Here is a 26,882-nt window from a genome sequence, read left to right on the forward strand (position 1 = left end):
AGATTAAAGACTCTCATTAAAAAAATCTCATTTTACTCTGCCATTATAGATATGTGGTCAAGCTCAAATATGACACCATACATGAGCTTTACAATACATTACATTACTGCAAACTGGTGTAATTGTATTCTTATGCTACTATATTATTATTGTGGCACATTGTCTTAAAGCTCCTTTGGGGAGCCCTATAATGGCACTTTAAAATGACAATATTATCGTTTATCGCAATAATTTCTGGGACAATATATTGTTCTGAAAATTTTGTTATCGTGACAGGCCTAGTTCCATGACTCGTGGTGTTCCTGTTCCATGACTCGTGGTGTTCCTAAAACTCATTAGATTATTAGGTGGTGGGGCCCAGTGTAATATGGTTTCATGGTGATGCCCTTGGAAGTGGCTGATAGCACCCCAAGGTCATCTTTGTTGAGCAGGAATTTAATTTCTGAACCATGCGGAGACCAGGAATTATCGACTCTTCTAGTATCTTTGCCAGTTCATTAATATAGATATTAAAAAATGTTGGCTTTAGACAGCAGGCTTGACTCAATCCATGTCCCTGAGAGAGGACAGTTGTTTGCCAGTTAATTAATATAGATATTAAAAGTGTTGGGCTTAGGCAAGCAGCCTTGACTCACTCAACGTCCCTGAGAGAGGACATTTGTTTTTTTTTTTTTATGGTCAGTTTTCATTCAACACCTATTTCTGAGTGTACTTTTTCTTAATGATATCATTTGTTTTATCCCCTACACCACTTTCTACAATTTTGTAAAAAATAAACTTTGCTGCCAGATGAAATGAAATGCATTTTAAATGCCTATAAAGCAAGTATTTTTGCTTTTTTTTTTTGGACAGCATATTTATCAGTTTTGGTTTGTATGGTATAAATATGATCGATTGTGCAGTAATTTGGTAGAAATCCAATTTGGCTTCTACTTAGCATCTAGAATTTAAAATGCTACACCTGAACTTCCACAGATGCCTTTGTAATTGTTAGGGCTATTAGCCCTTGATTCCAGACTTCAGGTAAGAAACCTACATTCAGAACCAGGTTAAGAAGTTTTAGAACATCCATATGAAATGTAGAGATCAAAGCAATTGTCTTCTTTTTTAGATTTGGGTTTGTAATGCACCTTTACGTTTTAATTTCACTTTTGCTGTTGTCATTCCAAAGATCATATTTATGTTCTTCCTTATTGATTCCTTCTGTAAACATGTGGTATCCAGAAAGGTGCCAAAAAGTATCTGGATTTTGGCAGTACTGATTGCTTTCTGCAGTTCTTCTATGCTGGGTCTCCTACTGTTGTACAGTTGTCTGAGTTTGTCTCTGCCCTTTAATGAACACTGTCATTGGCTATGATCTGACAGAGGGATTATTGGTTTAACAGTGAGAGAGAAGTATTATTCCTACACATGTATTAGTAGGTTACTGATTTTCTGTGTGAATGAAGTCAGGTTATGTCCCTGTTCTGGCATTCAGTCCTTCTGTGAAGAGTCTACAGTGTTTTGATTTTGGGCCAAATGTGGTATTTCCCATTTTTTAGAATATCTATAAATTCATGTAGGTTTGATTTATACCAGATTATTAATCCCCTGGAACATCGGCCCTCACATGCTGAACTCAGCTTTTGGGGGGCACTATACTATACGAGTAACCCGTCAGCCCTGCACCATGTCTCCTGTAGAACTTTGATATAAAGATATTTGATACAGCTTTTGAAATTATAAGGATTTCAGTTCAAACCTTGGATGTTCCAAACACCGTACACTGAGATGCCATATTATACATATTTTAAATGAGCCTGTAAAAGACAATGAATTTCTGTGAATCAGTGCAAAGATATTTGCAGTTTCTGTATATTTTAGTAAGAGTATGTACAATTCATTATTTAGTTGTTTATTTCTATCTAGTTTCATTTTTTATTTATTAAATTACTCTCTCTCTTTCTCTCTCCCTCTCCCTCTCCCCCAGGCCTCGTGGGGTGGTCCGAACTATGACGGCTGGTGATGCTAAAGATTCTCCAACCATTCCACTGCTCACCAAACATATCCAGACCCTGAAGAGGAGAATACGCAAGTTTGAGGAGCACTTTGAGGACGAGATGAGCTACAAGGTGCGAACGCCACCTGTGGTTGAGCATTTGTATCTAGGTTGAAATCTGTATACACAGAGGTGGTGGAAAGTTTAGTATGTTATTTAATTCAGAAGACACATGCGTTATATTTGTTACAGAATTCCCCTTAAGGTTTATCCATACACAGTCACTTACAGCATGAATTACAGCTTTTCCCGCTGGTTTACTGCTCCCTCTGGTGGTCAACATAGGGATTTGCACCTAAATAAATATTAACATCAGACGTGCCCAAACACCATAGGAATATCCTGTTTTGTTGGATCAGTAACTGAGGGCTCCTTAAAGGAGTGGTAGACATTCAGAATATGTATATTTGTGCTATTTTAGTCATTTGTCTTCCTTCTCTTCATTAGCCCTCCCACAATGACAAGGCAGCCAATCCAGAGATATTCAAGCTCATGAGTGAGCTTGCCAAGTCTCGCAAGCAACTCAAAGGTAAATGCCCCATGCCCATTCATGTTGAAATATATTTATATTCTCTTTACCTGCTCTTTTTATTTGTGCATTTTTCCTGCACTATTTGCCCACTATCTAATCTAAATTAGGCCTTTTGCATCAAGATAACATCTGATCTGGCCTGTTCTTCAGTCGAAAACTCTTAGCTCTGTTTTTTTTCTGACCAAACCAGTCTGCAACTCTTTTTTTCCATTATTTGTCAAATTCGTTGTCCTTGTCTGCCTTCTGTTTTGTTCAGACCTGAAGCTGAAGCAGTCAGTGGAGGAGTCACGGGGCCAGGAGAACGACCAGCCCACTGACACATGCAGGTACTCCGGTGGCCCACAGGGGGCGACAGAGCTGCAACCCCTCCAGCAGCACAAGCCTTCCCTGGAGGAGACGGTGGACGCACTGATGAAGCGTTTGATGGAGAAGCGTCAGGCCTTAGGCCTCCCGGACAACATGAAGGTGAGGACATCCGTGACTGCATTCAGCCTCTTCACACCTGCAGTGTTCAGATGCTCTGAGCTGCACGCTGACTAACTTTGTATGTTTTCCTCTCCAGGAGATGACCCAGAGGCAGATGGCCTTGGAAAAGCTCACCCTCCAGAAATGCCTGCTGTACTTCGAGAGCCTGCATGGACGCCCTGTAAGAGCCTGTTCAGCATCTGGATGGACACTTTGCCTCGGGGGAGGGGGGGGTGTGTAGCCGGAGAATGATGAGGGGGCTGTGGCTGCATGGTGCTGATGTTTGTGGTCCTTGTAGGGCACCAAGCAGGAGAGGAACCTGGTGAAGCCACTGTACGATCGATACCAGATGGTCAAGCACCTGCTGTGTGCCACGCCCACAATAACCACCATAGTAAGCACTGCCCTTGGCTAACTGACCAGCCTTTTGCTTTGAGCTGCAGTGGAGCAGGAACGGATCTTCTTTAGTTATGTCTTTGAAACCTCACTCAGGAAACGCAGTAACCAATAGGGGATCGTCAGAGGCCTGTGACATCAGAAATGCTCACCGTAAACTTTTCACGATATGTAGATGCAGGGAACTGTTCTCTAACATGTATTTTCCACAACTTATTTTCTCTTGTTTATTATTGCACATTGTACCAAAAATAACCCTTACTAATAAAAGTGAAAATTATTTAGTTAGAAAAGCTCTTCAGACTTCATGCCTGCTATTTTAGGCACCGTTTACAAATGTCATAGCATCATATGCTGCTCCATAAAGATCTTTATTTCCTTTTACCTAAGCAGTACCTCTTGGATCAGCAAAATGGCAACTTTTATGTTCTTTGGGTTAAGGAGGAAGAGGAAGGCTCAGATGAAGATGAGGTACAGCACACTCCGCTACCCCAATGGCAAGCCAGGCCAGAGTCCATGGAGGAGGAGGAAGACGAGGATGAGGAGGAAGAGGACAGTGACCCAGCCTTCGTCTCCCCACTGGACGAGGTGAAGGGGGTCCGGCAGCCAGCCTTCGCCATGTCCAACCTGCACGCCGCCTCACGGTGAGTCACTCAATCTGTGCCAATGGCCACGGTGCACATAACATGGGCCTGTAATATTTGCGACATTAAAAAACACGATGACCATTCCCTGCACCTGCACTGAACTACCAGGTTAAGAGAAGTCAGTGTCACGTCTCATCCCACCATTTTACAACCAATCCTTAATGCCGTGTTGGGAATCTAAAGGCTTATTATTGCAAAGTGTGCAAATGTAAATGCAGGAGCATTTCCAGCCTCGGGATTGTGTGCAGATTATAATCTCGGCAGTGCCAGAGGAGGATTAGTGTTTGCTGAGCATCATGGTTTACTGGGGTTTAACGACTGCCAGGTCAGAGCTGCTGGCGTGTCTGCGTGAGACACGGGTGGAGAAGAAGAAGAGACGAAAGTCAATCCGAGCGTTTGAGGAGCAGTTCTTCAGACAGATGGGCAGGTAACACTTCAGCGCACACACCGCTGGGACATTATCACGTTTTATTGAACACTTATGTTATGTTTTTGAAAACATGAACAGGAAACATAAAGAGATTTACACCCACAAGGAGTTTCAGGACAGTAAGCTTAATGCACACTAAGTTGGCTAAAGACAAAATAAACTTACAAGGAAAAAGATATAGAAAAAACAGCACAAAAATGATTCTGTACAGTCTTTACAAATGTATCGCAGAAAATAAAATTTCATTTCTTTTCTTTTAAGCTGATATCCAGTGGTGTACAAAACTACTTCAATAAGGCAACACAAGGGTTAATCTCACTGCTTAACTGGGCTCACGTGGTCTCAATAAATCCTGTTGTTTACTCTTATTTTTTGTTTTCCCAACTCCTGACTCACTCAAGGACGGCACAAAAGGATGACCGCATCCCTATGGCTGAGGAATACCAAGACTACAGAAGCCTCAAGGCCAAACTACGCTTGCTAGAGGTCCTGCTTAGCAAACAGGAAACCACAAAGACTATCTGAAGAAAAAAAATTATATATATATCCCTGTTTGCCTTTGAGTACAGACCCAGATGTTTGGACCAAAACAGTTTTTTTTTTCTTACATTCGACATGCTCGTGCCATATTAACACTACAATGCACTTTAATGTTTACTCTAAGTTGAGGGTGGCCATTTGTCTCACACACAGGGGTAGATTTGACTCTATGAAAAAGCCTTCAGTGGCTCCTGCATGTAAATATACATCTGTGTTGTGCTGATACTTCATTTCAAACTCAGTGGAGAATAACACATCATGTATTTAAAAAATGTTTGTTGTGGCTATGCTTATGAAATATGGCACTTTACAGCATTTTGAAGATATTTTTTTAACCAAAGCCTGAATCAATATGCAATTTTCTCAGTTACTTGTTCTGATGTTGTTCTGAATTTTTGTGATTCTGAATAATTCTGAACTTGACAGTGTGCTCTAAAATGCTCAGACCTGGGGCCTCAGGGATCAGAGACGGGAAGGGGCTTTCAGTGGACGCCAGTGCCCAACCTTTATGCTAACTGTGGAATCCAACCTCAAGCACTTAGAATTACAATCATATGCAAATTCTCTAGATTTCCCAAATCACTCAAACTGTGCTATCAGTCACGGCTGATGTGCAGCGTGAACTATACGGAGTGTGTTCAACTCTCATACCTGACTCGTAGTAATGAAAGTAACGGAATAGCTGCGATACAAAAAGAGATGCATGCTTGACCAACGTCGTCCTGATGAACTACCAGAACCGCAAAGAAAGGAGCGAAGAGACAGGGCCAACGAAGTTTCGACAGATACGGGCTTTTGTTACAGCATGAGTCTACCAATGAAGCACTAAGTTTCTGTTTAGTACGATCTAAAATTTACAACACGCTCTAACAAACAAACAAAAAGCCCTGTGAAAGATACCTGATCCATCCCTCTGGAAACTACGTGTCGGTACTAAAGACAGAAGCAGGTGATATGCTCGGTGCGGCGGACTCTGTATAAAAGAAAAAAGAAAAAAAAAAGGCTGTCCGGTCGCTTTCTGTAACTTAAGTGCAATTCTGCTCCCTCATAGTGGACAGTGAGTACAGCTCTCTCCTCGTCTGTCATTTCAATTGCAGTGACCTATTACAAGTGGTGGTTAGTTTATCTGCATGCCAGACACCTAAAGACTGTCACATTGTTCTGCAACCAGGTGTGGTTTGTTCCGTGCCGTGTTTGCTGTATTTCTGAGCAGATTTGATGTACACAGCTGCGACGACACATTTCTCTAACGTTAGCTCGTAGTGCACGCTTCGTCTGTACTGGTTTATGCAGCAGTCCATCTGTGTGTTCTTTTCTTCCTCCACTGTGAATCCACAAAATCCTCATTGTGCACTTCTGGCTCTGTCCATTTTCTATACACCAGTAAAAAATAAATATTTTTCTATTTATACTTATTGTCATGTTTATTTAAAAAACACACAGTATGCTAATGGTTGGTTTGAATAAGTAACACGAAACACTGCAGAAAGACATTTAAGTGCTGATGTCATTTTTGTTGTTGTTTTACAGCCATGCTGTAGGAACATCTACCATGCTCTTTAGATCCGAAAACCATCTACTAATATAACATATTTATAATACCTCATTGAAACTGGCTACACTTGGTCGACTATAGCAGCTTGACCTGTGGGCTACTTAATGTTGACACCTTTGGCAAAATGTTATGCCCAAGCTCTATAAAGGGATGGAACTTCGCTTGAAGTTTCACAGCCAATAGGAATTAAAGAAACAAATGTCCCTTTTCAGTGGACCACTGGATCCCATCAAGACCTCTTGAAAAATAGGGCTGCAGTAACTAACACAAAAAAGAAAACACTGTTTGGTAAAAAGCTGTAAAATACATGCTGTAGAGGAGCCTTTAGACCCCTAAAGGGAGATTTTCTGTGAGTTAAGAGATCTCAGGAAAGGGAGCGTTGGGGGTGTAATGTCCCGAACTGGACAGCAGGGGGAGCTTGAGGCTGGAAAAGCAGCGATGGGGTGCTAGCGGCCCACGCTGATGTTGCAGGTCTTGCAGCTGGGGTCCTTCTTGGCGTTGACTGTGGACAGACTCATGAGCTGATGGCCACTGATCTCGGCCACCGTGCCTAAGCTCAGGTCCAACGGGTCCGTGTAGATGACCTCCAGGATGAGGTCCTGCGCGTGTCGGAAGGTCAGGCTCCCGTCCTCATTCGCCACACATGTCAGGAAGCGGTTGTTGGTGGCGTCCAGCAGGGGGAGCCTCTGACTGCAGAACTCGTCACCCGGCGAGCCGCGCGGCGCCAGCACCAGGATGACGTAGTGGTAGGCCGTGTACATGCAGTAGAAGTCGGCGAAGTAAAGGTTGGTGTCGCCGTTGAAAAGGGTTTCGGCGGGCACGCGGAAACGGTAGCGGCCGTAGGGAGAGTCCTGGGGCGGCTCGCCCGTGTTGAACTCCGTGTTGCAGCTGAAAAAGATGCCCTCCAGCTTCCCGCTGATGGGAGAGCCGTGACTGCCGCTGTTGTCCTTCACCGACGGCAGCATCTTGTTGTCTTGGTTGTCCCTGGAATGATGAGGGGGCAGGAATGAGGGGGCAGACATGTGTCAGTACCGTTAACTTCAGCCATTAATCAAATACATCAAGTAACTGCTGCTCATGAATATTCATTTCTCAAACTAAACCCTGCCAGAAACCTTTAAATGATTGTGTGAGCCAGGGGTGGCCAACCCGTCATAGACCAAGAGCCACTTTTCTTACTGTGTTACGGCAAAGAGCCACATCGTACATGGGCGAGTGTAATCTGTTGAGCGGGGGGGGGGGGGGGGGGGGGGGGGGGGAGTGTAAATTATTAGCTGTGAAGACAGTCAAATGCGTGTTTTCCACTACGCCGGTTTTAAAAGTATTAGCGACTCGCTAGGCTTGTAAACTAACCGCGCGCCACGAAAATGTAGCAGTGTGTCGCCCCGTTTGTGCAGGTGAGCCCGCGGTCCGGCTGGGGAGCCGCATGAAACCAGGCAAAGAGCCGCGGGTTGGCCACCCCTGGTGTGAGCATTTGATTGGCTTCCGTAAAAGATAATTAAATAACGTGATGCATAAAGAGGTAAAGGGAATTATGTGTTGAGGCATTACAGTGTTAAGCATCATATGAAACATCCATGCTTAAAATAGATATATAGATCAATTTGGTAATTTATTGGATCGACTGAGAAAGAAAGAAAGAAAAAGAAAGATGGAGAGGATGTCAGAGAGAAGAAGAATGAAAACTCTTTAGCCAGACTCTATGCCAGTGGAGTCTGCCACTCCACTCATGGGGCTCTGCTGGACTAGGAAGAGCGCTCTCTTCTGGAATGCAAATGCACCTAATTGGATTCCAATGTGCTTCTCACAACTCATTTAGTCTCTGTTTTACTCATGTGGCATATTTAATATGGCTCTTTCATTGGCTCCATTAACATCAACTGCTAAATCAACCGCACCCTGGTGACCTTTTTTTACCAGAATAAGAATCCATCAACAAAATTTAAAATCTGGTTTCCTCTGCCACACATGCGTTTTGATGTGTGATGCATGCATGGGTGTGCGGTTGTCAGATGTACGCTGCTCAATCCATAAATGTCAAGAGGTCATAGAGTTCTGGGAGGACAGTGTGGGCTTTCAGAACAGCTTAAACAGCCATCTGCTCTTGCAGGCTCAGCGTATATTCATGTGTTAGTGATCATTGTCATTACTGGCTGTTCACAAAAAAGTTGAGCAGCACCTTAGTTTCAGTATTATAGGACACATGATGAACACTTGAACTGCAGTACATTAATGTTCCAGAAAAGATCTATAATTTTAATAGGTTTATAAAAATGATGCTTTGGACACCAATGTCAGCAGCATCATAACGATGGCTGAATCTATGACCTGCCATAAATGTCTATATGTGATTTATGAGCATGTTCATGATACATGTTATAAATATTTTATGAAGTAGAGATTCTAAACTGAGGGGTTCCATTATAAATGAGTAAACTCTTTTTGGGGAACTACGAAGGCATAGTTGTATTTGCAGTTCTGTCACTTTTCCCAAGCTGGCAATTCATGCTCAAGTGAGCTAATGTCATCCCCGTGAAATGTAAAAGGAGGAAAAAGGTAAATGGTTTTTGATTTGGGGTTTTGTAAATCTGGGTGAAGTACCTCGCGTGGTCAAAGTACTCTTTGTGCTGGTTACGGTAGAATAAGGAGAACGGCAGCATTCTGCCGGCGATGACTTCGGCTTTCTCCAGCAGCTGTGTGAGATGGACTGTGGAATAATCTGGAAACGACATTAACAATGAAAAGAAAACCCAGAGTAAGTCTTTGCGTACTTGGAAGTCTGAAGAAACCATAGCAACAGATACAGTAGATAAAGATGACAAAGCTATCTTTCTGTAACTAAGAGCTGTCGTCAATCAATTTTTTGTGGCTTAATAGTATCTGAGTATATATAAAAGAAAATGGAAATAAATGGGTATGTATGAGTGTGAGCTGTGTGTGTGTGTGCACAAACGTGTTCTCCTCTCACCAGCTGTGCAGAACTCCACTACCTCGCTCCACTCAGACACTGCATAGTCGCCATCGCTCTGTTTGGACGCCGTCTGTACGGCTACGGTGTATTCGGTGCGGGGGCTCAGGAACCAGTGCCCCCTCACTGTCATTGGCAGAGGTACCGCCTTGGCCACCAGTTTGGTGGGCACATCCTGAGGATATGGGAACAGAGAACAACGATGATTCATGAAGGTCTTTCTCCTGGATGTGGCTTGTCAAGAAGCATGTCATGATTACTGTTTTCCAGTTATGGTCAAATTGCACTTTCTTTAAGACTTTCTTTAATTCCTTAAGACAAAGTCCAATGTCACACCAAGATACAATTTTCTACACATTTTCTGATCATTCAGGTTGTGACTTTGATTAAATAACACCTTTTATGGTGGTTCGATCTGGTCTTAGAACTGGAAAAATAAATTAGCATACACAGTGACATTAACATTAGTTCCCACCCTGTGTTTGAACTTGTTGGCATTTTTATTCTCCTTCTTGTTGAGGTCGATGAAGTAATGTGTGATGCGTTCCTTCACTCTAGGATCCATATCCCAGCAGATCTTAAAGGAGTCGCAGGTGATGTTGCTGATGTTAATGTGCTGTGGAACAGTGAGCTCCTCCATCTCAGCGATGCCGCTGTCTTGGGACTTATTTCCTGAGAGAGAGAGAGAGAGAGAGAGAGAGAGACAGAGAGAGAGAGAGAGAGAGACAGAGAGAATGAGAAAGAAAAGAAAAAAGACAAGATTTAGTTTTTTCCTTTTATTGGACCAAAATATGTATGTAACATACATATGTAAAAAAGCAAATGTAAAACATAATCTTTATGCATGTTTGAACCAGTTTTAAAATGCATCTTTAAAACCAGGAAAATGAAATGACAATTTGTGTAAAAAATATATTAAAAGGTCAGTGGTAAGTGGCCATCTGAACTACTGAACCATGTCCTGACAGCATTTTTTCAGATCTTTAGGTTTCACTTAATATTTCTGGCCAAAACCAAATGGAAAGAAAAGCTGACCCCAAATAGCCAAACCCATCACATAAACATGAACAAAATAAAGGTCCACCATATATGTATTTGGCCCCATGTACTATCCATTGGAGGTCAGCAGTCCTTGGGTTAGTTGGATCCTTGTGCAGGGTCATCCAGCAGCCTTTAGATGAAGAACCAGTAGAAACAAAACCAGACCTACTTGAAATCCATCTGAAACCTCCTAACATTTGTCATAAGTGGCTTTTCTAACAACTGCCTCATCCAATTTCTGGTTGGTAAAGAATGGGAGAGTCATCCTCATACCATTCACACAACTGTGATAGAGAAGGAAAGTTGTATTTACAGCTGTCACGTTGTGGGGGGGCCCCCTGCCGGTCACCCCCGGTTACAGCGGCAGCGGTCCTGTTTTTGGTCACGTGATGTTCGTCCCTCAGGTGGGCGGGACCCGTGATCCGTCTCACCTGAGGATTGTTTGTTCGTCTATATATGTCTTGTCTTTGTACCAGTTGACTGCTGGTTATTATTTCCTTAATCTGGATCTATGTCACGGGTATTTGGTTTGCGCACTTTCTATTAAACCATCCTCTTTCCCTGAGACTTGGCGTGATCGCTTCCTTTTTTAGTTGCTCACACTGCCCGTCACAACAGCACTACTTCACTTACTGGTAACCAGTGTTAGGAACGTTACTTTAAAAAAGTAATTAGTTATAGTTACTCACTACTTGTTCAAAAAAGTAACTGAGTTAGTAACTGAATTACTCTATAATAAAAGTAACTCGTTACCAGGGAAAGTAACTATTTGCATAACAGTTTTAAAAAAGTTATATGCCAATGAATAAGGATTTTTTGAAAAAGCAGTTTTGACAGTCAGTTGAAATGAGTAGATCAGAAATGTGTTTAACTTTTGATATTTATTGCACATCAACAGATCAGTGCAGGATAAAATCCTTTAAAATCCCAAATCTTTGTAGTAAAAAAAAAAAAAGTAAATAGTTACACTATATAAAGTGCATTTACATCTATCAAATTAAATTAAATTCTCTCAACCTGAGACAACTGGTTTGTTCACAACAGAAGTAAACTTAACAATAAAACCTCTATTCTTAATTAAAATAAAAATCAAATACCCAGTCTGGTAGACATTCAGGAACTTCAAGTATTTTCTTAAATAATGTTTATATCGCCACCTTGAAAATGCAAATTTTTCTTCGGCTTGCTCCTGACTCGCCAGTTCTGCCTCTTCTCCGTTTGTGTCGTGTGTCGCTGGTGTGGTTCGGCGCGCGTGTAAAAACACTGGCTCTGATTGGCTACCATAACGCTGCCTTAGCCAATCGCTTACTGACTTGTTAAGTTAAACAGGTGTTACACCGAGAACTGTGACCTATTGAGATCTGTTACTCCTCACTAGCCTGGGCAGCGGTCCGCTCAGATTACTGTTAGTATATCAATATATAGTAACGCACCGCTTTTAATGACCAGTAACGTCAACGGCGTTGTAACGACAGGAAAAGTAATTAATTATATTATCCCGTTACTGACAAAATGACGGGATAATATATTTTTATATTATTTTTAACGGCGTTATTCGCAACACTGCTGGTAACTGCTGGATCATTCAGGACAGTTTAGCATATTCTTGACCCAAACATACTATTTTGCCAAAAGTATTTGCTCACCTTCCTTGATTCACATGTGAGCTTAAGTGACATCCCATTCCTAATCTATAGGGTTTAATATGACGTTGGTCTACCCATTGCAGCTAGAACAGCTTCAACTTTTCAAGGCTGTCCACAAGGTATAGGAGTGTGTTTATGGGGACTTTTGACCATTGTTCCAGAAGAGCATTTGTGAGGTCACATACTGATGTTGGACGAGAAGGCCTGACTCTCAGTCTCCACTCTAATTCATCAAAGGTGTTCTATCAGGTTGAGGTTAGGACTCTATGCAGGTCAGTCAAGTTCGTCCATTCCAGACTCTGCCATCCATGTCTTTACGAACATTGCTTTGTGTACTGGTGCACAGTCAGGTTGGAAAAGGAAGGGGCCAACTCAAAACTTCACACAAAGTTGGGAGCATAGAATTGTCCAAAATGTCTTTGTATGCCGAAGCATTCAGAGCTGCTTTCACTGGAACTAAGGGGCCAAGCCCAGCTCCTGAAAATCAACCCCACTGTAACGATCTGCGCGATGCAGAGCATGGAGGCGGACACAAACGCTGAGGAGAGTGAGATTTATTAACGGGAATTCCATAGGCAGAGTCGTAATCATAGGCAGGGGTCATAACATGCAGGCAGTCCGAACATGAAATGTACACGGGCATACTAACGGGAACGAAAACAACAAGGCAGGGTAACTACGCAGGGACAGGCAAAACACACGGATAACGGAAAACACAAGGAGCTAGGGTTGCCACCTGTCCTGGTTTTCCCGGGACTGTCCCGGGCTTCACGTGACTGTCCTGGTTTGTCCCGGTTTTCCTTCTTTTTAATATACGGTCCCGGCAACAACAAAAAAATCATTTAATTTTCACTAGGTTAGTTCAAACGACTATTTAGACAGTTTCTGCACACTTTAAATCTGTCTTTTTTTTTCTCTCTGTGTCCATTTTACACCCCCCGGTAACATTTTAGAGGAGCAGAGAACAACACAGACACGAGGGAACAGGGAAACAGGAGTGACAGCTAGGAGAGGGGGCGTAGCCCTACGTGACACCCACACCATAATCCCCCCTCCATTAAACTTTACTCTTGACACACCTGTGCCATGGAAGTGATTGGAACACTGACTCTGATAATTTGGATGGGTGAGTGAATACTTTAGGAAATATAGTCAATATAGTCTACCTCTGACCTAACTTGTGCCAGAATGCACAATGACTTGATAGCAGTTTCCCATCTCTGCAATATCACTGCAGCAAAGTGGCCTCACTTTACACACCCTGCAATATCACATATTGGTTGAAGACAGAGACTTTGTTTGAATAAAAACCATAGCTCCTCCTGCCACATACCCACCTTCCATCACCTTCAAGTCGACCAACTCAGGAACAGATCAAGCCTCACTGTAACTGACCTCCTCAGGAGTACAGTCCTAACATCCAACACATAGACTAGTCTGGCAGCTTGAAGACAAACAAATCCTGGTCTTTATGTCAACCAAACCATGTCCTCCCTTCATCTCAATGAATAAATGTTCACCAAAGTCTTCTGAATCTCCTGCACTATTCCCACAATTGGCTGAAGCATATTAAATGTTTGTTATAACATGAAAGCCACAAGATTGATATAAACTAGAATGGTAACTATGGTAGCAACCATTTTCTTTGAGATAATCTGATGAACTCTGCCTCCACTGTCCTCTCCCAGTATTGTTTCTGAAAGTCTTTTGAGCATAGGTAATCCTTCAAAATCTTCAACCCTTCCACCCCATGGGGATTTCCTCTGAGTGGTTGAGAGGTCTCAAACGGTCCCTGCCCTACTCAAAAACCTTTGCTGTTATTCCTACGTACTTTAGCTGAGCAGGCCTTCAAATGCAGCCATGAAAGATAGAGAAAGAGAGAAGTCATCAGCTTCATTAAGCTAAAATTAAAACTGATCCACTTTGGCAGTGTGACTTTCAAATTACATTTCTTATTTTATGCCTGAACAAAATACTACATGCACATCACTACTGCAATATGAAACAAGCTTTTAACAGGAATTGTATTGGAATCATATGCTTTACAAATAACCAATATTTGGCCCAGATCCAAATCTTATTAACCCAAACAGATCAAGATTTGAATTCCATAAACTATATCTTAGTTTTTATGTCCTCTGAGTATTTTACATCTTAATGAACTAATAATCTAAGATATAAATACCTTAGGGTTATATTTAAACCAAAACCAATTGACTCGTGGTTTTTCTTCTCTATTTAAAAGCTATCTTGAAGGCTTCACACCAAGTTTTCCAAATATGTGGTAATATCATTGTTTTGTTCATGTGAAATGCTGCAGTCCAGGGACATCAAAAGCATGTGGGGGTCACACACTGGGAGGTGGGGGGGTCATGGGGGTTTGGGGGTCCACCCCCATAAGATTTGTAATGAATTTTAATGATTTGGCCTCATTCTTGGCATTACAATATGGTACTGTCGAAAACATTGACTAGCCAGCTAACTGCACTAATATTTCCATTTTGGGGGGGACCTGTCCTGTAGTGAAATTTTGACTTACTTTCTCCTTCTTTGTTAAGAATTTCCTTATGTCCATTGTGTCCAAGAATCCCCCACTTTTACTTAAATAAGGCAAAGCTTACTCCTATTTCACTGTTTAGTTGAACATTCATTTGCACCTTTATTGTCTATGCACTGACTGCACTGACCATCCACTTCACTTGCATGTGGTGAGATGTTTGCAACCCGGAGTAGAGTTTTAGTGCTATGTGTGTTCTCCTATCAATCAAGTGGAATTGATTTTTTTGTGAAGCAATAGAAACAGCGCCCGATAAACTAATATTTTATTTAAATGTGGGAGGGTCCAAACAAATAATTATGAAATGTGAAGAGGACACATCCTCCAGTTTAACAGAAAGTAGTTAAACAGATGTTGAGCAAGTATCAAAGTCAATAGGATCCTCTAGAGATGGATATAGGGCTCAAATGCAAAACACTGGTGATGGGAAGCTGTGGTATGTTAATAGCGTAGTGAGATGAACAAAGACATTACAAATAGACCAATGATAGTGAACGGATGAGTGGTGAGAGGTTCTGACAGTTTGTTTTGTCTGAGTTTGTTTTGTCACAACATGTAATTTTTCCTAACAGTTTGATGCCAATCCTCACTGTAGCTTTGTACAAAATACTGATTGTCTAGCTGATCATGTTTTTTTATTTGGCTGTTTCAGTTCCAAATACAGTAATTGTTACGGAACAGCTCCGGACCCTTCCCTGTGGGCGTGCCGCTATGTTGTCTGCGTGTCGTTATGTCCATGTTTGTACTTCCGTGGGTGTGGGTTGTTTGTGAGCGTGTTCGTGGTTACACCTGTGCCTTGTCTCGAGGTCACGTGGGTCTGTGTAATTCACCTATTTAATGTGCGTTAGCGCGGTGTCTAGTGCTCGTCTTTGTCTAAAGTTCATGCCCATGCAAGCATCGCGTCAGCGTGCTTGCTCCATTTGTGCAGGACTTTACGTGTTTGTGTGTTTGATTAAAACGTTTAATGTTCACTGCAAGACGCGTGTCGTGCCTCCTGCTTCCTCCAGCACCACAGCGTCACAGTAATGGTGTATGGGAATTTATGGAATGATGTTTTGAAATTACATCAGCACTCCCCATACAGTTTGCTAAGACCCACAATGCACTACAAATTGTTTTATAGTGTGTACTTCAATGTGTGCTACATTTTCTAGTGTATACTATATTCATGGCCAGGGAGAATGCTTGTCTAGTCTGTTTTCATCTCTAGACTGGACTACTGCCTCTCACTCTAGGCAGGCCTGCACACGCCACTCATATTCAACCTTCCCAAGTTCACCCACATCACACCACTGCTGTGTTTCCTTCACTGGCTTCCTGCATAACATTTAAAACTCATGTACCATGCCAAAACTGGACCTGCCCCTTCCTAAAAACACTTTCCACACCCCACCGTGTATCTCACAACCCATTTGCGTCAAGCAAAATGGTTTCCTTCCAGAACCACCAACCCTCAAGAAAAAGGTAAGCCATATCCCAAGACATTTCTGTACTAGCACCCAGATCTGGTGGAATTACATTTACATTTACATGAGAAGCACTTGAACAATTTATAGCCAAGATATTTGCATAAGCTCTGTCAAAAGATATGTAGATTGTGCATAATCATAAAAAAAAAACAATAGCTGTTTGATGTTTCATTTGTCAAAAACTGTAGCTACTTTTAGGAATCCATAAAACTGTTAATTTTTGTTGATTTTTATTTCTCGCCGTGTGAAATCGGAAGTGTGGCGTGTGAGCGTGTGAAGACGGTCAAATGCGTGTGTCACACGCTCAATGCGTGAGACTTGAGAGCCCCGGTTCTCTTTATATGCAGCTGTTTTTGTCAAGTTGCTAATATTTACTAGCATGATTATAGTTTTTTCAGTGTTAGCAGTTTAACAAACAAAACACAAGAGGCACATAGCAGATTCTATATTCTTTATTTGTAGGTTAGTTTCGTTAGTTACAGTAATTTTCTATATCTTACTAAAGATAGTGAAGCTGGTTAGCTGGTTATCATGCTACATATCTTTTCCAGTAAGAAGGAAAAGTGTCTGCTGTTTTGTTGAATATTTACTGGAGTCCCTTCACTGATTTTACTTGTCATTACTTTCACTAATCCATGTTCTATACAAAACTTTAATTCTCAGAAGCTCCTTTTCACAAGCAGTATATAAACTGTATTTATCACTGATTCCACAAATAAATCTTTAAATGAATCAATATTCAAAATCAAATGAACACCTTGCAAATCAGTCTGAACTGGAGTAGAGCAAATACTCAGCTCTATTCCACATCCTCATTTATGTGGAGCAATACATATATATAATAACACACATAACCTGATGCAAGTTGCTTCAATTGGGAAATCCAGTAAATTATTATTTAAGCACATGTTAATGCTGAATCCTTGGAAAGGTCAAATCAATAAAGCTGTCAATAGAAGTGTAAGACAGTCTCATATCCCATTTATGTAGGTTATCAGACTCATAAATGCAGATGCTGTGTAGACTCACCAAGCACATCTATCACCAGTTGGGTCTGTTAGAAAGCATGAGAGAGCTGGGCACAGGTCCATGGGCTTAGGTCAGGCGTATTATAGAGAAACATCAGAATCCTTTACAATTCTGCACAGATGAAGGGATTCTCTAACATTCTAACAGGACTGAGTATTCTACACATATACAGATACAATGGAAGAGGATGGGTGCTTCAGTTACTAGGTAACCACCTGTCAGCCAGTTCTAATTGCAGTTTGTCCATGCATTGTGTGTAAATGCAGGACGGGTTGCGACATTACTGCTAGAGAATGGTGAGAGAGTGTGGTGAGAGTGGTGAGAGAGTGTGGGGAGTGTGGAGAGAGTGGTGAGAGAGTGTGGGGAGTGTGGAGAGTGTGGTGAGAGTGCTGAGAGAGTGTGGAGAGAGTGGTGAGAGAGTGTGGGGAGTGTGGAGAGTGTGGTGAGAGAGTGTGGAGAGTGTGGTGAGAATGGTGAGAGAGTGTGGTGAGAGTGGAGAGTGTGGTGAGAGTGGTGAGAGAGTGTGGAGAGTGTGGTGAGAATGGTGAGAGAGTGTGGGGAGTGTGGAGAGTGTGGTGAGAGTGGTGAGAGAGTGTGGGGAGTGTGGTGAGAGTGGTGAGAGTGGTGAGAGAGTGTGGGGAGTGTGGAGAGTGTGGTGAGAGTGGTCAGAGTGTGTGGGGAGTGTGGAGAGTGTGGTGAGAGTGGTGAGAGAGTGTGGGGAGTGTGGAGAGTGTGGTGAGAGTGGTGAGAGAGTGTGGGGAGTGTGGAGAGTATGGTGAGAGAGTGTGGGGAGTGTGGGGAGTGTGGAGAGTGTGGTGAGAGAGTGTGGGGAGTGTGGAGAGTGTGGTGAGAGTGGTGAGAGAGTGTGGTGAGTGTGGAGAGTGTGGTGAGAGTGGTGAGAGAGTGTGGGGAGTGTGGAGAGTATGGTGAGAGAGTGTGGGGAGTGTGGAGAGTGTGGTGAGAGAGTGTGGGGAGTGTGGAGAGTGTGGTGAGAGTGGTGAGAGAGTGTGGTGAGTGTGGAGAGTGTGGTGAGAGTGGTGAGAGAGTGTGGGGAGTGTGGACAGTGTGGTGAGAGTGGTGAGAGTGTGTGGGGAGTGTGGAGAGTGTGGTGAGAGTGGTGAGAGAGTGTGGGGAGTGTGGAGAGTGTGGTGAGAGTGGTGGGAGAGTGTGGGGAGTGTGGAGAGTATGGTGAGAGAGTGTGGGGAGTGTGGAGAGTGTGGTGAGAGTGGTGAGAGAGTGTGGGGAGTGTGGAGAGTGTGGTGAGAGTGGTGAGAGTGTGGGGAGTGTGGAGAGTGTGGTGAGAGTGGTGAGAGAGTGTGGTGAGTGTGGAGAGTGTGGTGAGAGTGGTGAGAGAGTGTGGGGAGTGTGGAGAGTGTGGTGAGAGTGGTGAGAGTGTGTGGGGAGTGTGGAGAGTGTGGTGAGAGTGGTGAGAGAGTGTGGGGAGTGTGGAGAGTGTGGTGAGAGTGGTGAGAGAGTGTGGGGAGTGTGGAGAGTATGGTGAGAGAGTGTGGGGAGTGTGGAGAGTGTGGTGAGAGTGGTGAGAGTGTGTGGGGAGTGTGGAGAGTGTGGTGAGAGTGGTGAGAGAGTGTGGGGAGTGTGGAGAGTGTGGTGAGAGTGGTGAGAGAGTGTGGGGAGTGTGGAGAGTGTGGTGAGAGTGGTGAGAGTGTGTGGGGAGTGTGGAGAGTGTGGTGAGAGTGGTGAGAGTGTGTGGGGAGTGTGGAGAGTGTGGTGAGAGTGGTGAGAGAGTGTGGGGAGTGTGGAGAGTGTGGTGAGAGTGTGGGGAGTGTGGAGAGTGTGGTGAGAGTGGTGAGAGAGTGTGGGGAGTGTGGAGAGTGTGGTGAGAGTGGTGAGAGTGTGTGGGGAGTGTGGAGAGTGTGGTGAGAGTGGTGAGAGTGTGTGGGGAGTGTGGAGAGTGTGGTGAGAGTGGTGAGAGAGTGTGGGGAGTGTGGAGAGTGTGGTGAGAGTGTGGGGAGTGTGGAGAGTGTGGTGAGAGTGGTGAGAGAGTGTGGGGAGTGTGGAGAGTGTGGTGAGAGAGTGTGGGGAGTGTGGAGAGTGTGGTGAGAGTGGTGAGAGAGTGTGGGGAGTGTGGAGAGTGTGGTGAGAGAGTGTGGGGAGTGTGGAGAGTGTGGTGAGAGTGGTGAGAGAGTGTGGAGAGTGTGGTGAGAGTGGTGAGAGAGTGTGGAGAGTGTGGTGAGAGTGGTGAGAGAGTGTGGAGAGTGTGGTGAGAGTGGTGAGAGAGTGTGGTGAGAGTGGTGAGAGTGGTGAGAGTGTGTGGGGAGTGTGGAGAGTGTGGTGAGAGTGGTGAGAGAGTGTGGGGAGTGTGGAGAGTGTGGTGAGAGAGTGTGGGGAGTGTGGAGAGTGTGGTGAGAGTGGTGAGAGAGTGTGGGGAGTGTGGAGAGTGTGGTGAGAGAGTGTGGGGAGTGTGGAGAGTGTGGTGAGAGTGGTGAGAGAGTGTGGAGAGTGTGGTGAGAGTGGTGAGAGAGTGTGGAGAGTGTGGTGAGAGTGGTGAGAGAGTGTGGTGAGAGTGGTGAGAGTGGAGGGGCGAGAGTGCAGAAGTAAAGCAGGTTTATTAACATACAAGAAAAAATATTCAAGCAACATGGAGCAGTCCTCGGGGACAGAGGAGACAAGATCAAGGCATTAGTGTAAGGGAAGGACAGTGAGACGTGCTGGTGCTAGAATACCATGAGACTAAATAGAGGGGTGATCGCTGACAGATCCTAGCTAAGTGTGACTTTGGTTCTGGAATTACAACACCAGTGTGAGTGTAAGGTATACAGCACCAGTGTTAGTGTAAGGTATACAGCACCAGTGTTAGTGTAAGGTATACAGCACCAGTGTTAGTGTAAGGTATACAGCACCAGTGTTAGTGTAAGGTATACAACACCAGTGTTAGTGTAAGGTATACAACACCAGTGTTAGTGTAAGGTATACAACACCAGTGTTAGTGTAAGGTATACAGCACCAGTGTTAGTGTAAGGTATACAACACCAGTGTTAGTGTAAGGTATACAACACCAGTGTTAGTGTAAGGTATACAACACCAGTGTTAGTGTAAGGTATACAACACCAGTGTTAGTGTAAGGTATACAGCACCAGTGTTAGTGTAAGGTATACAGCACCAGTGTTAGTGTAAGGTATACAACACCAATGTTATTGTAAGGTATACAACACCAGTGTTAGTATAAGGTATACAACACCAGTGTTAGTGTAAGGTATACAACACCAGTGTTAGTATAAGGTATACAACACCAATGTTAGTCTAAGGTATACAACACCAGTGTTAGTATAAGGTATACAGCACCAGTGTTAGTATAAGGTATACAACACCAGTGTTAGTGTAAGGTATACAACACCAGTGTTAGTGTAAGGTATACAACACCAGTGTTAGTGTAAGGTATACAGCACCAGTGTTAGTGTAAGGTATACAACACCAATGTTATTGTAAGGTATACAACACCAGTGTTAGTATAAGGTATACAACACCAGTGTTAGTGTAAGGTATACAACACCAGTGTTAGTATAAGGTATACAACACCAATGTTAGTCTAAGGTATACAGCACCAGTGTTAGTATAAGGTATACAACACCAGTGTTAGTATAAGGTATACAGCACCAATGTTAGTGTAAGGTATACAGCACCAGTGTTAGTATAAGGTATACAACACCAGTGTTAGTCTAAGGTTTGTCTTCAAACTGCCAAGCATATTAAAATATGTATTGGTGTTAATTGCCCAATTAATTAATGTTTTTATTGTTGTTACTATTACAACTACCTCAGAACTCCAGTCTTTAGAGCTAGAGCTAAAAGTCTTCCCATATTGTGCCAGTGTTACAGATAACAAGGATTCATGCTACGTCTTTTCAACATGGTGTCTTTTCTTCCAATCAGTATGAGGTAAGGAATGAGTGGAGCTGAATAAGAGACAGAGACCGAGCTCTGGAGAAGCTCTCTCAGCTAGAACACTACCTGCCCAGTCAGCTAAAACCAGTCAGCAGAAACACAGAAACATTCACAGACAAGAGATCAAGGGAGTACATTCAGATTGGGGAACGACACTTCAGACAAACATCCTCCCCAGTCTCCCCATGGCAAAGTAGGAGTTCCAGACAAAGGCAACCACCTGTCGAGCCACTGCACGCTCAGAGAATAAATGTTTTGTAGCTCGCCCTTCTGCTTCTACTCCATGCTCGTTGTTCTGTGCTCGTTCCATGGTGCTGGTTCCTCTGTTCTGGCTTTAGGAAGATCCTGAACAAATGGCCTTGGGACTGACAGAGGGAGCTGCACCGTAATGCTTCTAGAACTAAGGCTAGGGATTTCCAGGCATGCCTACATTAGAGGACAGAGGTATCACACAGACCTAGAGAAGCCCGGAAAGGTTCTTCTGCTGTGCCCCAACCTCAAAATGATTCATTACATCTCTTTCTACCAAAAAAAACCCCCCAACCAACCCAGGAAGTAATTCAACTTCAAAAGCCCACCAAAGATCACAGGCGAGCTTGTGGTGATGAACATAAATAAAAGCGTCAGGGAGAAAGGATAAAGTGAGGAGTCTTTTTGGAGCGCGCCTCTGCGACACGTCTCTGACTCGCTAATTACAGAGTAGGCGAGCTCTGCAAGTCACAGATATTGTGCTGTCACCAGAAACTGCGGAAGCAAAGGGGCTAAAATGAATGCCGGGATGAGTTTCCCTCAACACATCCACACTATTAACAGAGAGAAGCTGAAACCCTAACCCTCAACATGTCCACACTACTAACAGAGAAGTTGAAACCCTAACCCTCAAACATGTCCACACTACTAACAGAGAGAAGCTGAAACCCTAACCCTAACCCTCAACATGTCCACACTACTAACAGAGAGAAGCTGAAACCCTAACCCTAACCCTCAACATGTCCACACTACTAACAGAGAGAAGCTGAAACCCTAACCCTAACCCTCAACATGTCCACACTACTAACAAAGAGAAGCTGAAACCCTAACCCTAACCCTCACACATCCACACTACTAACAGAGAGAAGCTGAAACCCTAACCCTAACCCTCAACACATCCACACTACTAACAGAGGGAAGCTGAAACCCTAACCCTAACCCTAAACATGTCCACACTACTAACAAAGAGAAGCTGAAACCCTAACCCTAACCCTAAACATGTCCACACTACATGAATCAAAACAACAACTCAAGAGTGATGACATGAACAGTTACAAAATCTAAAACTGGATCAACAACAGCTGGTGTTGTTTTAGAGTCTCTGAAAAAACAAGTATTCCGAATCTTAATGCACAAATGGTTGTGATTACAGCAAACCTTTGAGCTCTAAACCCCATTTCTGACAGAGGGCAACAGAGCTGCTGACAAAATACTCCCAACACACCTTCCATTGGTCTACAACAAGCAGTCAGAGCCCGATTCATGCTGTTTTGTCTAACACAAAGATGACATACAGCACAAAGCAGATATGCAACAAACAGCCTGTGAGGCAGCGCTGCTTTAAGGAATTACCATCTCTGAATGTCAAACACAAGCAAACACTGAGCCAAGCTCCAGTTGTGTTATCTTGGGAATATCATGTCAAACTATTTTTGACTTTTCTCCTTCTAAGGACATTTGAATTGGGAACTAAGAAAATGATGACGAGGAAGCTGGGAATCAAATTTGGTTGAAACAGTCCATACAAAATAATTTTATATAAGATATATGACATATGGCACATTGTCCCAAAATTGTAATTGTTCTCAATATATAAAATATTCAATGCAAGTACCAAGCTCCTCTAACCTTCTTGGCACTGAGAGATCCTACAAAGATTGCACTTAACAGTGCTCTTCAGAGTGTCTGAATTCTACACCACTCTCACATGACATTAAAATTATATCTCTCCCTAGAGTTAAAGGAATGGAGCAGAACACTGCTGACAAATGAACGTGTCTGGCAGAGAGAAAGATTCACAGCAAGACAATTAGGAAGTACACACGGTCCTCACCCCACCCGAAGTGCTGTGCACCGCAGACTATAAAATGAGAGGATGATTTTGGATATCCCTTTCTGAATTTGTCCTTTAATCACTTTCGTCTCATGCATTCTGCTCCCCATCCAGTAATTTTTGCTCAGTGGCAACTGGCGATGTGAGATGCCAAATACAAATCTGATTAGACCTGAAGAGAAAATCGGTGGTACCTACCAGCTCGAAAGAATTCCCTTCTCCACGATCCTCTCGCCAGCTTCGCCTCGTGTGGGATGAGCAGACTTGTGTTGTGTGCTAGTCAAAGACAGGCAGGGCTGAGTGGCCGGCCACTACACTACCCCTACGCATCAGTGCACCCGCTAGGACTCGGAGGGACTGGGCGCTAACCGCAGGCAGTTCGCCTTAAAAGGGGTTTAGTGTTTGTTTAACAAGACTGGCACATTTCCATAGGAGGAGCACAGATTATATCATCATCCAACACTCCCAGGCTACCAGAACTGGAGCGGGCAGAAATTAAAGAGATTGAGGGAGAGTGTGAGAGAGAGAGAGAGAGAGAGAGAGAGAGAGAGAGAGAGATAAAGGGAGATCCATAGAAGAGGCTGACCTTGTTTTGCAGCACAATAATCTCCTGGCCAGAATGTCCGGAAACTCCCGCTAGAAGAGTGAGAAATGTCTTGTTTCTATGAAAGGTTTTCATCAGCACCCTCTCACCCATCTCTCATGTGACACACTTTTTCAAAGTGTTTCATCATACTTTGCTCTCTCACAGCTCCTTTGATTCAATCTATTTATTTATTTATATTTCACTGCTACTAGAGAACAATCCTTCCTTGAGTCCCAAAGTCACTGAAACATTTGCTGATATCTTAATCAGACCTAGCCACGTTTTTTTGTGCGTGCTGGTACCATTATATTAGGCTACAGGCTGCCTATAATATACACAATATAATACCATCTGTATGCTGGACTCACCACTAAGTGGGCTGGACATAATAATCTACATATCTCATGTAAAGTCTCTCTTGTCTAACATTCAGCTCTGGCATTTTGTGCAGTGTTCATGCATAAAACAAAAGAGACCAAATCCAGGACTGCCCTTCGGTGCCCTGCGCGTATTCTCACAGTCATGTGACCCCCTGACAAAGCGCGTCTTCATGGTCCCCAGCCTGCGAGGGCCACTCTGCCAGCCCCTACAAGGACCCCATTGAGTGGCGGGGCCTTCCCCACCGAGCCCTCCTCGCCCATCCACGCTGGCATGGGCCTTCTGTTCCATTCACCGGCCCGAGCGAGCTAACGCACAACGTGACGCAGAGAGGCGCCCGTACTGTACGGTGGGCCCGGAAACAGCCGCTCGGAAAAACCAGCGAGGGTCTCGTTGTCTATTGCTTGAGCTCACGTTCTTCACGTTCCTTCATGAGGAGGCAGTGCAGTACAAAGAGACTTAATAATACAGTGGAGACAGCAGACCATGCAGCTCCTCACTAGAACAAGGCAGGTGCACATGCACTTAAGTAGTCAAAGGAAATCTCTGGTGAGTCAGTGAGTAACGATTTAATTTGTAGACACCAGAAGGGCACAAATTTTATTTTTAATTTTAAAAGCCTAAAGGGTTAGTGACCCTAACCAAAAGTAAAATGCTACACAAGAATTTAAAATGTTCATATTATCCAAATGCCTAGAGTCTTGACCTTAAATGGAATAGAGTGGTAGGCATTTCCATTGCTGCTTTATTAGTAATAAAGATTTTTTTAAAACTGAAAATTGATTTATAGCCAGAGCTATTCCCAAGGACATGTAGGAAATACAACGTATATTATTATATTTATATAACATAATAGCAGCTTAAGTTGACATAGAAACACGTTATGACCTGTAGTCCCACTCCGCCCTCTGTAGACCACATATCCTTTCATCACATCACAAAGCGAGAGTTACTAAAGTCTTGGTTGCTAAACTGAACAGGAATGAAGATGCAAAGGGAAAAAATCTTTAGACACTGTTGTCTATGTCCATTATAATTACAGAACAAAACTCATATTCCAAAGAATGTCCACTTGAGCCCCATATTTAGGCCGTGTCCCCAGATATTGTCATTGACTGGTACTGTTACTTCAGAATGAACTGCGTAAGGTCCCATGTTCACGGTAGGACAGAAATGCACCGTCAGGCTCCTGAGACCTGGCGCTGTCTCGGTGCGCCCGGGACACGGTCTCGCGCAGGGGGTGCGGTTTCCTCCCGAGCTTATAAATCATGCCGGCAGCTGCTGCCCGTAATGCTGCTGCCGCCCGTGTTTATGCCACGTCTCTCCATCGAGGCCCCTGCTGAAGACAGCGGAGCAGAACGGCGCCAGGGGCACAGGCATTAGCAGACGATCCCAGCAGCCACAGCTGCCCATGAAAGTTTAATCAGCCACCAAACCCTCAGCCCCTCCTCAGATCTATTAATAACCCACAATTCATTCTTTAATGTGCAGCACAAATCTGGAAAGGACACTGGAGGAAACTTGATTGGCCTTCTTGGTGGGTGGGTTCAGTGGGAAATAACTGCGGATGTTATGAGGGGAATCACAGGAAGATTCATACTGTGGGATTCACCTAGAAAACAACACTGCTGTTCTCCTGCTCTTACGCTGCAGCTCATGACATATTTGAAGAAAAAATAAAAGTAGTATTTATGATGCATTACTATGAAATTATTATCTAATATGATCTAATGTATTATCTAATAACATTCATCACACTAATAATTTAATGAGGAGATTTATTTGACTGATGTTTTCATTTTCTTATGGTATGATCTTTTTAGGAAAGGAACTCTTTGCCTCGAACTGAGAACAACACCAGCACTCTGACTGCACTTGAAATTCGAGAGCAAAGTCACCATTTTTCCAAGCCTCTCTGAATGAAGAGATTTTGCGCAGCTGTAATTAACACGCAACCCTCTTAATGACTGCTTCAAATGCACTCGAATATCATTACAGCTATCCATAGCTTTAGCGTTCCCCAGAGAGGCAGCTCATCTCCCAGAGCAGCTGAGATCTCTGCTTTACTTCTCTGTCCTTTTGCAGCCCTGGAACAATTAGACAGAGCCAAACAGATCACGAAAAATGAACAGACTAATCCTTCCCAAGCACACTTATAACATTTGATGTTAGCACATGTGAACCTGAGTGAAAGCAGCAATGTCAGAAGCTGAGGGAGGGAATCATGGATGAAGGTGTTTCTTTTCCTTTGAAGGAGTCATGGAGGAAGGTGTTTCTTTTCCTTCTTTTTCTTTGCGTTTGCTTTGTGATGACAGGGCTTTGAAAGCAATTATATTTGGAAGCATCAGAGGACACAGCGAGAAACTGATCTGAGGACGATGCATAATAAAACACAGAGACGCCGAGACTGGATGGCGAGGTGGAGACCGCGTGCATCCAGCTGCCCTGCTCCCAGCCTTCCTCCCCTCCGGACCTTCCGCACTCTTCAGAACCTTACGGAGTGGACACGCCATGATTTGGGCAGCGATGGTGAGGCAGGAAAGGGTGTGAGTAAAGGCTGGCAGATAAACACGGACCAGAATGTCCGGCTGCGCCGTACTGCCAGGACGTGTTGAGGAG

The 26,882-nt window shown here is 43.6% G+C and overlaps 2 protein-coding genes across 5 annotated transcripts in view; one reads left to right on the forward strand and one right to left on the reverse strand.

The window, feature by feature from the left end:
* The window catches only part of fam13c (family with sequence similarity 13 member C), a 13,024-nt gene extending 6,930 nt beyond the window's left edge, over positions 1-6,094 (forward strand). Inside the window, exons 3-10 of one of the 2 annotated variants that reach the window (XM_077000611.1) lie at positions 1,970-2,111; positions 2,486-2,567; positions 2,827-3,035; positions 3,133-3,216; positions 3,334-3,429; positions 3,873-4,075; positions 4,404-4,505; positions 4,910-6,094. In XM_077000611.1, coding sequence (XP_076856726.1) covers positions 1,970-2,111; positions 2,486-2,567; positions 2,827-3,035; positions 3,133-3,216; positions 3,334-3,429; positions 3,873-4,075; positions 4,404-4,505; positions 4,910-5,033 — 1,042 coding nt within the window. In that variant the 3' untranslated portion in view covers positions 5,034-6,094. Of the gene's footprint in view, positions 1-1,969; positions 2,112-2,485; positions 2,568-2,826; positions 3,036-3,132; positions 3,217-3,333; positions 3,430-3,872; positions 4,076-4,326; positions 4,506-4,909 lie in introns of those variants that run through there. The other variant, XM_077000612.1, reaches the window with a different exon arrangement.
* phyhiplb (phytanoyl-CoA 2-hydroxylase interacting protein-like b) overlaps positions 5,865-26,882 on the reverse strand; it is a 25,367-nt gene continuing 4,349 nt past the window's right edge. The window contains exons 1-6 of one of the 3 annotated variants that reach the window (XM_077000615.1): positions 23,886-23,903; positions 23,498-23,575; positions 10,047-10,243; positions 9,572-9,746; positions 9,205-9,322; positions 5,865-7,587 (exon numbers count right to left, since the gene is read on the reverse strand). In XM_077000615.1, coding sequence (XP_076856730.1) covers positions 7,050-7,587; positions 9,205-9,322; positions 9,572-9,746; positions 10,047-10,211 — 996 coding nt within the window. In that variant the 5' untranslated portion in view covers positions 10,212-10,243; positions 23,498-23,575; positions 23,886-23,903 and the 3' untranslated portion in view covers positions 5,865-7,049. Of the gene's footprint in view, positions 7,588-9,204; positions 9,323-9,571; positions 9,747-10,046; positions 10,244-23,497; positions 23,766-23,885; positions 23,904-26,882 lie in introns of those variants that run through there. The other 2 variants (XM_077000614.1, XM_077000613.1) reach the window with 2 other exon arrangements.

The sequence above is a fragment of the Brachyhypopomus gauderio genome, chromosome 3 (assembly GCF_052324685.1).
Source record: "Brachyhypopomus gauderio isolate BG-103 chromosome 3, BGAUD_0.2, whole genome shotgun sequence".
Lineage (NCBI taxonomy): Eukaryota > Metazoa > Chordata > Actinopteri > Gymnotiformes > Hypopomidae > Brachyhypopomus > Brachyhypopomus gauderio.